At 45.4% G+C, this 13314-nt stretch overlaps 1 protein-coding gene across 1 annotated transcript; it reads right to left on the bottom strand.

Annotated features, from left to right (window-relative positions):
* Positions 1-7739: 7739 nt before the first annotated feature.
* Positions 7740-12686, bottom strand: SF3B4 (splicing factor 3b subunit 4). The gene is made up of 6 exons (XM_072769359.1): positions 12527-12686; positions 11951-12079; positions 11140-11682; positions 10610-10816; positions 8337-8510; positions 7740-8145 (listed from the first exon to the last, which is right to left on the bottom strand). The coding sequence occupies exons 1-6, from the start codon at positions 12558-12560 to the stop codon at positions 7958-7960; spliced, it is 1275 nt and encodes a 424-aa protein (XP_072625460.1). The 5' UTR covers positions 12561-12686; the 3' UTR covers positions 7740-7957.
* Positions 12687-13314: the final 628 nt, after the last annotated feature.

Below are 13314 nucleotides of genomic sequence, written 5' to 3'. Positions count from 1 at the left end.
GTCCTGGATATCCGGGATCGAGTCCCACGTTGGGCTCCCGGTGCATGGAGCCTGCTTCTCCCTCTGCCTGTGTCTCTGCCTCTTTCTCTCTCACTGTGTGCCTATCATAAATAAATAAAAATTAAAAAAAATAAAATAAAAAAAATAAAAAGAGGTTTAGAGACGCCTGGGTGGCTCAGCAGTGGAGGATCTGCCTTCAGCTCAGGGTGTGGTCCTGGGGTCCGGGATCAAGTCCCGCATCAGGCTCCTTGTGAGGAGCCTGGAACTCTCCCTCTGCCTCTGTCTCTGCCTCAGTCTCTGCGTCTCTCATGAAAAAATAAATAAAATCTAAAAGATATTTAAAAATAAAAAGAGGTTTATTGGTGCTGATAAGCAGGGCCAGATTTGTACTTCAGTGACTGGTCAAGTGAAGGGGTCACTGGGCAAAAGTTCACTTTTCTCAGATTTTTCAAACAAGATTTTCTCATTCTTGTGGATGTCTTGGAATGTTGACAGTTTCGCCCGATTCAAAGGTTTAGAAAACAGGATGTGCAAGGCAGTTCCTCTTGAAATGACTTTTCCAGCTTGATTTTCTAAATGGCTCCAGTTATATCATTTTTCATAGAGATGTGGGCCTGGGTTTCATAGACTTCAAAGCTGCATCTTGGAAATACTTGATTGTGCCAATGAAGTCTACAATCTACTGAAATATAAAGCCATAATACCTAAGTATTTATACCATGAGATACCATTATACATATAATTTACCATGAGAAATTTTACTGTTGCTCAGACTCCTAAGCCAGCACATTCTCTTCTTTAAACCAAATCAAAATCAGAATGTCAACAAATAAATGCACAATGACATAATTGAACAGGATTATTTTTATCTTTAATGGCATCTGGCCATCCCCAGTAAGGAATCATGCCAATGGGTTCAGAAAACTCTTCTTGGCTACAGTTCTCCACCCCCATTTCTATGCTCTGGGCAGCCTTGCCATTACTCCCAGACTACTCTGTTAGCTAAAGCACTCTTTCCAGGATGGTGCTTAGAAAGGCTGTGCCCGCATGGAACTCGGAGACTCTCCCTTTACTAGGCTTCCATTGCTGACCTCTCTTCAGCTTGATACATCCTTTATTTAAATATGTTAATATTTTCAATTAGGTTGCTTCCAAGTCTTGCTGGCAGGAAGCCGGCTCTTCTCTTTAAGGTGACTTTGCATACTTATCCATTACTTGCTAAAATAGAAATCTTATAGTCATTGAAAGGTTGTGTATATTTTTCCAGTTCTGAGGAAACATTTGATCATTTTTCTCAGGAACCACAGACCCATACACCTCACCATCTACTCCTTCATTATCTCCTTTGCTGAGGTCCTTTAACATAAGAGTTCCTAGGCGGCCAGTCCTAGGCCCCTTTCCCCTTCCACCTGCTCTATTCTCACTTGTCATCTCAGATAGTCCCAGGACTTTAATGCTGTCTACATGCTGAGGATTCCCATGTTTATATCTCTAGTGCAAACCTATCCACCAAGCCCCAATTCAAAATCTTCACCTGTCAACTCAGTACAACCACACGGATATCTCAGAAGCATCTCAAGCATAACGCCCATTAACAAACTTCCAGATCGAGGTCTTTCTCAATTCTTCACCAAGCCGTTCAGGCCAGACACCTTGGAGTTATGCTTCTTTCTTTTATCAAGTCTTGCTGGCCCCACTTCAACAAATATTCTGAATCTTGTCACTTCCCCACTGCCCTGTACTCTAAGCCACCATCATCTCTGCCCTTTGCCACAATCACCTCTTCACTGATTTCTCTACTTCCAGTCTTGCTGTGCTAAAACCTGTAATTCTCAGTGGTCAGGGTGATCCTCTAAAATCAAATCTGATCCAGCAGATACTTTCCCAGGAGGAATGAGTGCATATGTCCCACAAAAAAGACAGCCTCAGGTATTTTCATAGCAGCTTCATTCATCATATTCAAAAACTTCAAATGTCCATCAGCCCAGGAATGGTTAAACTTAGATAAACAAGTTGTGGTATATTTGTATAGAGAATAAATACTACATGACAAATTTTTAAGAGATTTGAGTACTATATGCAACAGATGGAAGTACAATATGCAAAGATCTCACAAACCAAAGATTGAGCAAAAGAAGCTGGACCAGAAAGAGTACATACTATAGGATTCCAAATATACAAAGTTCAAGGAAAAGCAAATTAATCAACGGCAATGGAGAAGATAGAGGAAGTGGAAATTGACTGCAAAGGGCCACAAGGGAGCCCTCTGGATATTGGAAATGTACTAACATCTTGACCTAAATGGTGGTTAAAAGGGTACATACATATGTAAAAATTCACTTAAGACCTGTGTGTTTTCCTGAATATGTTAAACTGCAATTTTTAGAGAAAGTTTTAATGAGATTTTACCACTCCTCTTTCTTTAAATCCTCCAATGATTTCCCATAGTACTAAGAATTAAACCCAAACTCCTGATCAGGGCCTAAAAGGCCTTACGGGACTTGGCCTCTACCTGTCTCCCCAGCCCTCTTCCTCCCATCTGTACTTTAGCCTCACTGGTCTTTGTGCTGTGCCTCCAACACGCTCAGTGCAGAACGCAATAGAGGACCCTGGCACTTGGGGGTCCTACTTCCTAGAACTCCTTTCTCCCAGATCTTTGCCCTATCATTCAAGTCTCCACTCAAAAGTCACCTCTTCAGATGACCCTCCCCATTCCCCAGTCACTATTCTATCATCCAGCTTTATTTTTTTACAAGATATCCCTATCTAAAATTATTATTTATTTACTTTTTATTTTAAAGATTTTATTTATTCATGAGAGACAGACAGAGAGAGGGGGTGGGGGGCAGAGGGAGAAGCAGGCTCCACACAGGGAGCCCAATGCAGGTAGAGGAAGAAGCAGGCTCCACCCTGGGAGCCCGATGCGGGACTTGATCCTGGGTCCCCAGGATCAGGCCCTGGGCTGAAGGCGGTGCTAAACCACTGAGCCACCAGGGCTGCCCTTTATTTACTTTTTAAAAAAGTAAAAAATGTTTTGTCTTTTCCTACCTAGACTGTCAGTTCTAAGGGAGTAAGGACCTCATTTCGCATATATACTGCTGTATCCCCATATCCATGAAGTAAGCACTTAATGAAAGAGTATTCCAGATAAGTTAAAGATCATTACTTTTAGCGCCTATGATAAATTTCTGCTTACTCTCACTAAACATGATTATTGAACTAATAGGTAGAGAATTTGTTTGAAAGAATATGTTAATTGCCTACTGAGATTTGCCCCGTTTTTAGTCTAGAATTGTTCCTATCTCCCAGACTCAGCTCTTCTCTTTTAGTTGGGAGAAACAAGATCATGGCCCAGGAGGCAGTAAGTGGGTATATGGTAATGATGGTTAACCTAGTTCAAGCATTGACCCGACATGGGCTCTTTTCTGACCACTTTACATTGATGAACTCACCCCACCTCCCATTAGCCCTATGAGATAATCACCATTTACAGATGATGAGACTGAGGCCCTGAATGACTAAGTAACTTGAAATAATCACATAACTCACAAGTGGCAAAACTAGCACTGGAACCCAGGCAATATAGATTCAGAGCCCTTATGCCTTCTAAATGCATCCATTCAAAGCATATAGTTCAATGGATTTTAACCAAGTTTGCACCCATGTAAGCACTCCCTTGATCAAGATAAAGAACATTTCCTTTGCGGCACCTGGGTGGCTCAGTGGTTGAGCATCTGTCTTTGGATCAGGGCTTGATCCCAGGGTCCTGGAATGGAGTTTCACATAGGGCTCCCCACAGGGACTCTGTTTTTCCCTCTGCCTATGTCTCTGCCTCTCTCTCATGAATAAATAAATAAAATCTTAAAAAAAAAAAAAAAAAAGAACATTTCTTGTAATCCCAAAACTTCCCTTGCCCCTCTGCAGTTCATATTCCCTTCCCTGGCAACCACTGATCTTTTGGTCATCAAATATTAGATTTGTCTTTTCTAGAGTTTCATGTAAGTATCTAGGTCTCTGGCTTCATAGCTCTGGGTTTTAGAGCTTTCCAGGATTTTTAACCACCACCTTATAAAGTTTCCTGGTATGGTTTCTTTGCCCATTTGCCCATCAAATTGGCTACTTCACATTAGCCACCCCCTGTATTCCATTGCTGCTTCCACCCATCACACTCTAAGCACAGGAGATTGTCAGGATGGGGGGAGTAAAAGGACAAAACAGCCCAGTGATAGCACCTCTAAGATACCTTAAAGTTCCAGGGAGAGATGCTAACAAGTGATACACGAAAAGCACAAAAAAAAACTCCTGTCCTTTAGGAGTTTATAATTCAGTTAAAGAGGGAATATCTTATAAGAAAGCTGGTAAGTAGCAAAGGAAAACATCATTCATTCAGCAAGTTATCTATTCAGTAAATATAGTATAATGTGACTATGCAATTGGCTCTATCTAGAGTTCAGGCAGGTCTTGGTTCAATTATGGCATCTCTCATTTCTGAGCATGTGATGTTGGTCAAATCACTTAATATCAGTTTCCCGGTCTTAAAATGGAGTAATTACAAAACCTACCTCAGGGGATTGTCATGAGGATTAACAGAGATAATGCAGACAAAACACTTAGGACAGTTCCTGGCATCTTAGTAAGAATTCAGTAAATATTAGCTGTTATTATTTTACAATTATTATTGTATATGCCAAGCACCTTTCAGTGCTCTTGGGACGTAGATTAATAAAATGAAATTCCTTGAGGGTTCAGTATAATACAGGGATACTTAGATTGGGATCCACAAACCTTATGGTATTTTTGCTTCAGGATATTGGATATATATGCAAATATGTATTTTTCTTGCGTAGGGTCCATAGTTTTTGTCATATTCAAAGGACTGTCTGTGACCCAAGGTCCAGAGCACACATTCCCAATGAGGGTGGTATCATCCCCACCCAAGGGGTAAAATACTGCTTGGGGGCAGCAGGAATCTTAGATATTACAATGGTTTGTGTCCTTCCAAGGGGCCCTCCTACATAAACAGATGTACATCATGTCTGTGATATTAAAATTTCATGCATGGAGGGGAGGGCAATTTGAAAACAATGTCCCAGGACACCTGGTTGGCTCAGTGGCTGAGCATCTGCCTTCAGCTCAGGACTTGATCCCAGTCCGTGGATTGGGTCCCGCATTGGGCTCCCTGCGAGGAGCCTGCTTCTCCCTCTGCCTGTCTCTGCCTCTCTGTGTCTCTAATGAATAAACAAATAAAATCTTAAAAAAAAAAAAAATGAAAACAATGTCCCATGGTGGGGGAGGTAGTGGGGGGGGGGGGAGGAATAAAAAAAAAAAAAAAAGTTGAAAAACCCCGGTTTGGTAACAAATGTGGGAACCAAAGTAACAAAACCTAGGAGCAGTACTAGCTCTGCACAGAGAATTTCCAAGGAAACAGCCAGGGGTGGAGAGCTAGAGGGGAGTCAGACTCAACGACTGGAGGAGGCACTCCAAAATTAGTGTTGCCTGAATGAAAGCTCAAATTCTGAGAGCGAGCACTTGAACAAACAGTGGTTCCGAAGGGGTAAGTCGGGCGGTGTGAATTCACCAACGCGCCATCTTTCACGAACAGGTTGAAAAGACCACACAGGAGCTTCAGTGAAAACAAGTTAGGGCAGCCCAGGTGGCTCAGCATTTCAGCGCTGCCTTCAGCCCAGGGCATGATCCTGGGGACCCGGGTATATGCTCCTCACATGGCACCTGCTTCTCCCCCTGCCTGTCTCTCATGAATATCTTAGAAAAAAAAAAAAAAAAAGCTAGAAATCTTCAGCACAAGGGTAACAGTCGCTGAAGTCCTCATGGGGATCAGTTATAAGTCAGTTCACTGGGACAGATGCCGCCGAGGCAGAAAGGACACAGAGTGGGAGAGAGGCCTCCTACCACCTGGAGCTTCTGGAGCCCAGGCCTCGGGTGCATGGGCCCAGAGCCAGCTGCTAGCCCGGCAGATTCCCAGTGTGCCAGGACCTCAGCTTAGGACCAAGCAAAGTAACTGTGGAGCAGAGCTCTGTTTGAAAGGATGAGGTCAATTAATCCCACTGTGATTTAGAAGCCTGACAGCCTTAGTCATCCATGGTGTGAAAGAATCATGTCGAATCTTCCCCAAGCTTTTGATGAATATCCACTAGATGACCCCTGTGTTGCCTATGTCAACTCACCTCAAAGTCAATATAGCCAAAACTGAACTTACCATTTCCATCCTGCTCCCCAATACTCTTCCTGATGTGGACTCTCATCCCGGTTCCAGTCTTTCATTCACCATATCCATTCTAACATCTCATCCTACTATTTTGCCTATTTTTTTTTTAAGATTTTATTTATTCATGAGACACAGAGAGAGGCAGAGACACAGGAAGAGGGAGAAGCAGGCTCCATGCAGGGAGCCTGACATGGAACTGGATCCCAGGTCTCCAGGATCACGCCCTGGGCTGAAGGCAGCGCTAAACCACTGAGCCACCTGGGCTGCCCTATTTTGCCTTTTAAATACCTCCCCCAATATAGCTCCTCCTCTACCTGGGAAACCTCTACCCTTCCTTTAAGATTACATTCAAACATATCACTTTCTTTTCTTTCCAGAAGTTTTCTTGGACTTTCATGCCAGGTTAGCTATCCTTCCTCTTGCTCTCAAAATATTTTGTTTTATAATAATGTCGTATGTGTCATCCTACTCTCTTGATAACAGAACTGCCTTGCTTGTCTTTGTATTATTCACCTACCACCAGCAGAGGTCTTGCAGCTATCACGTCACATGGATGAGAATGATGCGAAAGAATGAGGGCCAGGCCCACCTTTCTCACCTTTTTTTACCTAGATTTCAGGACATGGTCACGTAAGCCAGAAAAAGAGCTTTATGAAAGCGGCAATATAGGAGGAGTAAATGCAGCAATGAATAGGAAAAGGGCCACTTGATTTGGTCTAATCACTGAAAAGTCTTTGAACACAGATTTAAATGGGATGGAAGTCAGGTCTGAAACGACTGAGAATGAGAAAAAAAATAGGCATAAGATCCAAACCCCTTACCCAGGATATCTGAAGATAAAGAATGGAAAAAAATGAAGGTTTACGGAGTTCCTACCATCCCAATTTCAACAGTTTTGCAATTATGTAAGAAGCTTATTTATATGGTGTCAAAGTAAACCAAATTCAACAAAGCATGCTCAAAGAACTCTGGCTTCCCTTCGTATCACCCCAACCACCCCACTGGTATCGATTTCCATTCATTTTTGGTTTGTTTTTTAAATATAAACAAACGTGTGTATCTTGTGCTGCCTCTTAGATCAGGCCACATACTACACATTCTGTTACTTTCTTCACTTAATGTATCCTGGAGAGCTCTCCAAAATAGTTTCTAAGAATTTCTGCTTACTCCTTTTTACTGCTGCTTGGTAGATTTACCAGTTTATTCAATCAGTTTCTTACCTATGGAGAGGAGAGTTGCTTCCAGCCCACTGTCATTACAGTGCTGTGACGAGTAGCTTTACACATGTTACCTCATATTTTCGCCAGCACTCTAAGAACTTCACTTCTGTCCTCATGTCATGGTCACAACCATCCTGTGTCATAGCTACTGGGTCTCCAGCTTAGAAACTAAACATATGCCTTTTAAAAATGCAATAAGCACCCTTACTCCTATCTTACCATTCTTCTCCCAACAAACTGACATCTCAGGGAAAAGAGAGTAGTTACTTTGCCAAGGAAAACAGCACAAAGAATAAACAAGGAGTTTAGTTTTATTTTCTCTGTGCATTTGCAAAAACACTTAGGACCAACACAGAAACAATAATAAAACCTCCTGTGAAAATTACACTAAAAAAAAAAAAGACCTGAGAGGGATTAGTGCCTTAGCTCTAGGGAGCTACAGCAAATCTGATTGGTCCAAGGAATTGAAAAGATATTAGGAAGATAGAACAGGAGGTGAGAGAATTAGAAATTATTGAGGAAGAGGGCCTCGGAGTGGGCCACGCGGGGGAACTGGAGGCCGGGGGGTGGGTCTGGGTGGAGGCAGGGGCCCCCGCTGGTAGCCGTAGGGTGGGGGTCGTGGAGGCCCAGTGTATCCATGAGGAGGCATTAGTGGAGGAGGTCCACGCATCCCATGTGGAGGCATGGGACCTGGGTGACCTGCACAAAGAAAAAGAAAAGTCAGTCAAGGAAAGAAATAGGAAGTAGCTGATGTTGGGCCAATGCGTGGAGAACACGGACAGGGAGGCCGTGAGCACAAGTGTAAATAAAGGGCAGGAAACAGGGATGTGACAAAGGAAGCTACAAGACTATGATACTCAGGATGAGGGAAATGGCTAGAGCCTACTCACCCATGGGAGATCCAAACGGAGGCCCTCGAGGGGGCAAGCCCATTGGAGGAGGTCCAGGATGAGGCATTCCAGGTGGTGGTCGGGGTGGTGGCTGCCCCCCAGAGCCTGGGGGCCCAGCATGTGGGTGTCCTAGGCCATGAGGGCCATGGTGGGCCAGCTGCATCTGAGACATCCCTGTGAGAACAAAACAGACATAAATAGCAAGGAGACAAGGAATACAGAGAGCAAAGAAAATGGAGAAAGGAAGAGAACAAAACTGAGAAAGAAGTGACATCAGGAAAAGAGGAGTATGGAGGGATCCCTGGGTGGCGCAGCGGTTTGGCGCCTGCCTTTGGCCCAGGGCGCGATCCTGGAGACCCGGGATCGAATCCCACATCAGGCTCCGGGTGCATGGAGCCTGCTTCTCCCTCTGCCTGTGTCTCTGCCTCTCTCTCTCTCTCTCTCTGTGACTATCATAAATAAATTTAAAAAAAAAATTTAAAAAAAAAAAAAAAAAAAAGAGGAGTATGGAAAATAAGGCTGGTACAAAGCGCCCTCCACCCTCATCCTCATTCCAAGGGTACAAGCAGATCAACTACCCACCCAATCAACTGCTTGCCCACTTTGCTTGCTCCTTCCACAATTTAGACAGTATAACAGTGCTGCAGAATTATGTAACAAATGGAGTGATTATTTCACTGACAGAATTCGGGAAAGTAGCAGAAACATTGTCTGAGCAAAGATCTAATTCTAGAGAACGAATAAGAATTTTTCGGGTGGACAAGAGCATGGAACAGAATTTTCCCCAAGCAGGAAATATTAGCATGTGAGAACCACAAGGGCATCAAACAGGGATGTATGTTCAGAGAAAACTGGTAACTCAGAAATAAAGAGCAGCATGTAGTCATGGGTGTAACTAGCAGGCACCAATCACAAACAGCCTACAATGCTATGGTGACAAGTCTGGGTTTTATGCTGTACGTAAAAGAGAGCAACAAAAGAATTTTGAGCAAAAGTGTGTGAACATTGTGTTTTAGAAAAATTACTCTGTGCAAGTGGATCAAAGAGAAATTGAAGTCAAAATGTTAGAAAATCACTACAATAAATTAGGTGTGAAATGAGTATGAGGGGGCCTGCACTAGGGCACTAGCAGTGAGAGCCAATACCAGATATATTAGTAAGATTTGATATCTAGTACAGGAGTGATAGGAAACAGTTAAAAATAGGTCCCAGATTTCTGAATTAAGAATCTGAAAACAAAGAATGCTAGAGGAACAACAGGTGTGAAGGGGAGGTTAGCAAAGTGGAGCTGTCCATCAGGCAGTGGGATTAAGGGTCACAGACCAGATATCCACATCTGGGTGGCATCAGTGTACAAGTAAGGGAACTATGAAGAAAAGAGAACCAGAGGGATCCCTGGGTGGCGCAGCGGTTTGCGCCTGCCTTTGGCCCAGGGCGCGATCCTGGAGACCCAGGATCGAATCCCACGTCGGGCTCCCGGTGCATGGAGCCTGCTTCTCCCTCTGCCTGTGTCTCTGCCTCTCTCTCTCTCTGTGTGACTATCATAAATAAATAAAAATTAAAAAAAAAAAAAGAAAAGAGAACCAGATACAAAAACCCAGCTACATGGAGAGGGAGAAAAGCCTACTAATGTGGCTAACTTTTTTTTTTTTTTTTTTTTTAATTTACGATAGTCACACAGAGAGAGAGAGGCAGAGACACAGGCAGAGGGAGAAGCAGGCTCCATGCACCGGGAGCCCGATGTGGGATTCGATCCCGGGTCTCCAGGATCGCGCCCTGGGCCAAAGACAGGCGCCAAACCGCTGCGCCACCCAGGGATCCCTAATGTGGCTAACTTTAAGGAGTCTGAGACAGATGAAAAATCCAGAAACACCAAGAGGCAAGCTTTTCAAAAAGGACAACACACCCAGTTTCAAGTACACCAAATGGCAAACCAGGTAAAGAATGGAAGTGCCCCCTCTATTTGGCAATTAGGTCACTGCTTTGGGGTAGAAGTCGGAGGAGAAAAATGAAGTAAAAGTTAAAGGAAAAAGCAAACGAGTACAGTTACACTCTTTGGAAAAACTTGTATAATAAATGGAGACAGGGTGGTAGCTGTTAAAGTAAACAGAGAACAGTGTCTCATGTTTGTTTTTATAAAAGAATGTCTGAAAAAAAAGCAGAGCTCCGGGACTATCTACTATTACTGCTGAGGGATGAGGGCAGCACTGCATGTGGCAGTGGAGCTCCTCCAACAAGCTTATCTATCCTTTTCCCCAGCAAAGAACACTCACCTGGATGGGGCATCCCACTTGGTGGGAATGGGTGAGGATGCGAGTGTCCATGTCCAGGATGTCCAGCCCCTGGGGTTCCTGCTGATGGTGGACCGTGTCCTCCAGCACCGGGAGGCATAGGTGGCGGGGGCATGGCTGGGGGTATCCCGGGTGGAAGGGCTCCAGGAGGCGGCACCGGGGGTGGGAAGGACCCAGGAGGAGGCATGCCTATAGAGGAAATGAAAGACAAGTTAACGATAGTAAGGAGAGAATGTCTTTAGAAAGCCCGTTCAATCTGGCCTCCTCAGGCAGGATAAGTTCTCTTCCCTTCCTCCCAGCTCTCTAAAATCAGAAGCAATACTAGATAACTAGGAACAACTTCAGCCTCTTCAACTCAACAACTTTCTCCCCACAACTGTCACCCCTCACTCTCTTTCTCATCACCTACTGACTCCATGTCCCCCTTTATCAAGTTCTTTTCTCCTCCCCTTGCCCCCGCTCACCACCACACCCCAAGCCCAAGACAAAAATACTTTGAATAAAAGCTTTACCTGGTGGCGGGAGCCCAGACCCCAATGATGATACGACAGGATTGGGGGCTGAAGGCGGAGGGGGTGCATCTGCAAACAGCTGATGAGGGCGGTCAGCCTGGGAGAGTGGGTTCTGGGCTGCTAGAAGTCGTTCAGCTGCTGAGCCGTGGCGCTCCCCTTTCGAGTCCTTCTTGAAGGCATAGGACACAGTAATGGGGCGATTACAGAGATACTGCCCATTCATGGCCTCAATAGCTGCATCCGAAGCGTCAAATGAAGCAAAATTAATAAAGGCATAACCTTTGGAGTTGCCTGTATCAGGGTCCCGCATAATCTTAGGGGTTTGTAAGATGACCCCGAAGGCGCTGAAAGTATCATAAAGCAGCTTCTCATCAATTTCTGGGTCCAGATTGCCAATGAAAATGTTGGCCCCCACGTCCAGGTTCTTGTTGTGAGCCGATGCCTTGTTCACTCGTATTGGCTTCCCATATAGTTTGATCATGTTCATGATCTTAATGGCATAGTCAGCATCTTCCTCACTCAGGAATTCCACAAAGCCATAGCCTGGGAAGTAGAAAAGCAGAGATTAACTTAAGTGAAGTGATTCAATTTCGTGTGTAACTCATGCACCTTCCAAAGCACAAAGAACATGAAATAACCACCTCACTTCAACTGGGAATGGTTCCAGAAGCAAACATTGAATGACACTTAAAAGGAAGAATCTACAGGTGATTCCAAAACGGCTATGAATACTGCCTATGAATACTGCCGGAACCCTCCAGGAGCAGCTTGTCCCCTCAATGCATAAACACGCCTCTTGTGATGTACTCACCTTGGTGCTGACCTGTGACTCTATCCTTTGGCATGTGGGTGTTGACTACTGGCCCTGCCTGGAGAAAAAGCTCCCACAGCAGGGGTTCGCTAACCTTCTCATCCAGTCCCCCGACGTAGACAGTGGCATCTAAGAGAAATGAGCAGATTATGGCAGGGATGAGACAACGACGGGAAAGAAGGAAGTGACAGGCGGGGGAACTGGGAGTGGAGATGGGATATAGGAACAAAAAAGGAAAAAGACGTGAGAGTAAGCCCTTACATCTCTCTCATTCCAGAACTAAAGAACCTTCTTAAGTCTAACTGAAGGTTCTGCTGCAAATTCTCTGTGAATTGCTTTGTTTTTGGTTTTCGTTTGGGTTTTTGTTTTGTTTTGTTTTTTTGAATGGGAAGGCGCAGGAGATTGGACAGAGCATCACAACCACAGGCCTCAGCCTGCACCCGGCCACCCCACCCCCAGCCGGCACGGGGGCCGGGTTCGCGCCCTCCGGGGGGATCCGATCTCCTGCCCCGGCGAAAACACGGCTGGCCTTCCTCGAGGCCTCCCAGCCTCCCTGGCCTCATCCCCTCCAACTACCCTGGTTCCGCTCGGAGATCGGGCCGGCCGCCATGGCGAAAGAGCTCCCGCCGTCTCCAGGCAGCGATCCCGCCCTCTGACCTCAGTCAGTACTTCCACTTCCGGGGCGAAGGTAGTCACGAGGGCGGTGGGCGGGGCCTGATGGGGGAGGAGCCGGAAGAGGCCCCGGCCATCTTAGGAGTTGCGGAGACTTGATGCGGCTTGTGGGGCCGCGTTCTCCGGTCCGTGGTTCTGCGCGGATTTGCCGCTGCTAGCGGTCAAAGCGATGAGGGCCGAACGGAAATGCCCAGACCCTCTTAAGGCAGTGCTGGACGTTAAAGGATCACAGTACTCCTAAAAATGTAAACTCAAAAGCTAAAAGAACAAAACTTTATTTAGAAATATTTTGTTGGCAAACTATCCTTTTGTTCCCCGGAGAAGGGTGTGCTGAGGAAACCCTCCAACCCAAGGATTCGGCTGCCTTAGGGTGCGGAGGCAGCCCTCCACCGTGGCCCGCGGCTTCTGGGGAGAGGATTGCGGAGTGTCTGAGCTGGAGTGGCGTCGGAGCTCACATGATCCTGTTGCATGGGGGAGATGGAAACCTGAGGCTCAGAGATGATGTGTGCCCAGAGCTGAGGGTACCTGACATTGCAGCCCAGGGGCCTCAGTTTCAACCGCCAGAATACCCCGGGCCCACCAACCATGTCTTTGCATGCTCTTTGCCCCATCTTACGAAACGATTAGTGTGGACAGCCTGACCTATCTCCATATTTCCTGAACAATAATATGGTGGGTCCCTTCTTCTCCCG

Source organism: Canis lupus, chromosome 12 (assembly GCF_048164855.1).
Source record: "Canis lupus baileyi chromosome 12, mCanLup2.hap1, whole genome shotgun sequence".
NCBI lineage: Eukaryota > Metazoa > Chordata > Mammalia > Carnivora > Canidae > Canis > Canis lupus.
Note: the sequence above shows the minus strand (reverse complement) of the source record. Positions and strands in the feature narration are given on the sequence as shown.

Coding starts and splice junctions, on each gene's coding strand:
- SF3B4 (XM_072769359.1), bottom strand. CDS start 12,560: ATGGCGGCCGGCCCGATCTCCGAGCGGAACCAGG. Junction 8,511..10,609: donor AAGTGGGATGCCCCATCCAG/GTGAGTGTTCTT, acceptor TTGTTCTCACAG/GGATGTCTCAGATGCAGCTG. Junction 8,146..8,336: donor TCCGTTTGGATCTCCCATGG/GTGAGTAGGCTC, acceptor TTCTTTGTGCAG/GTCACCCAGGTCCCATGCCT.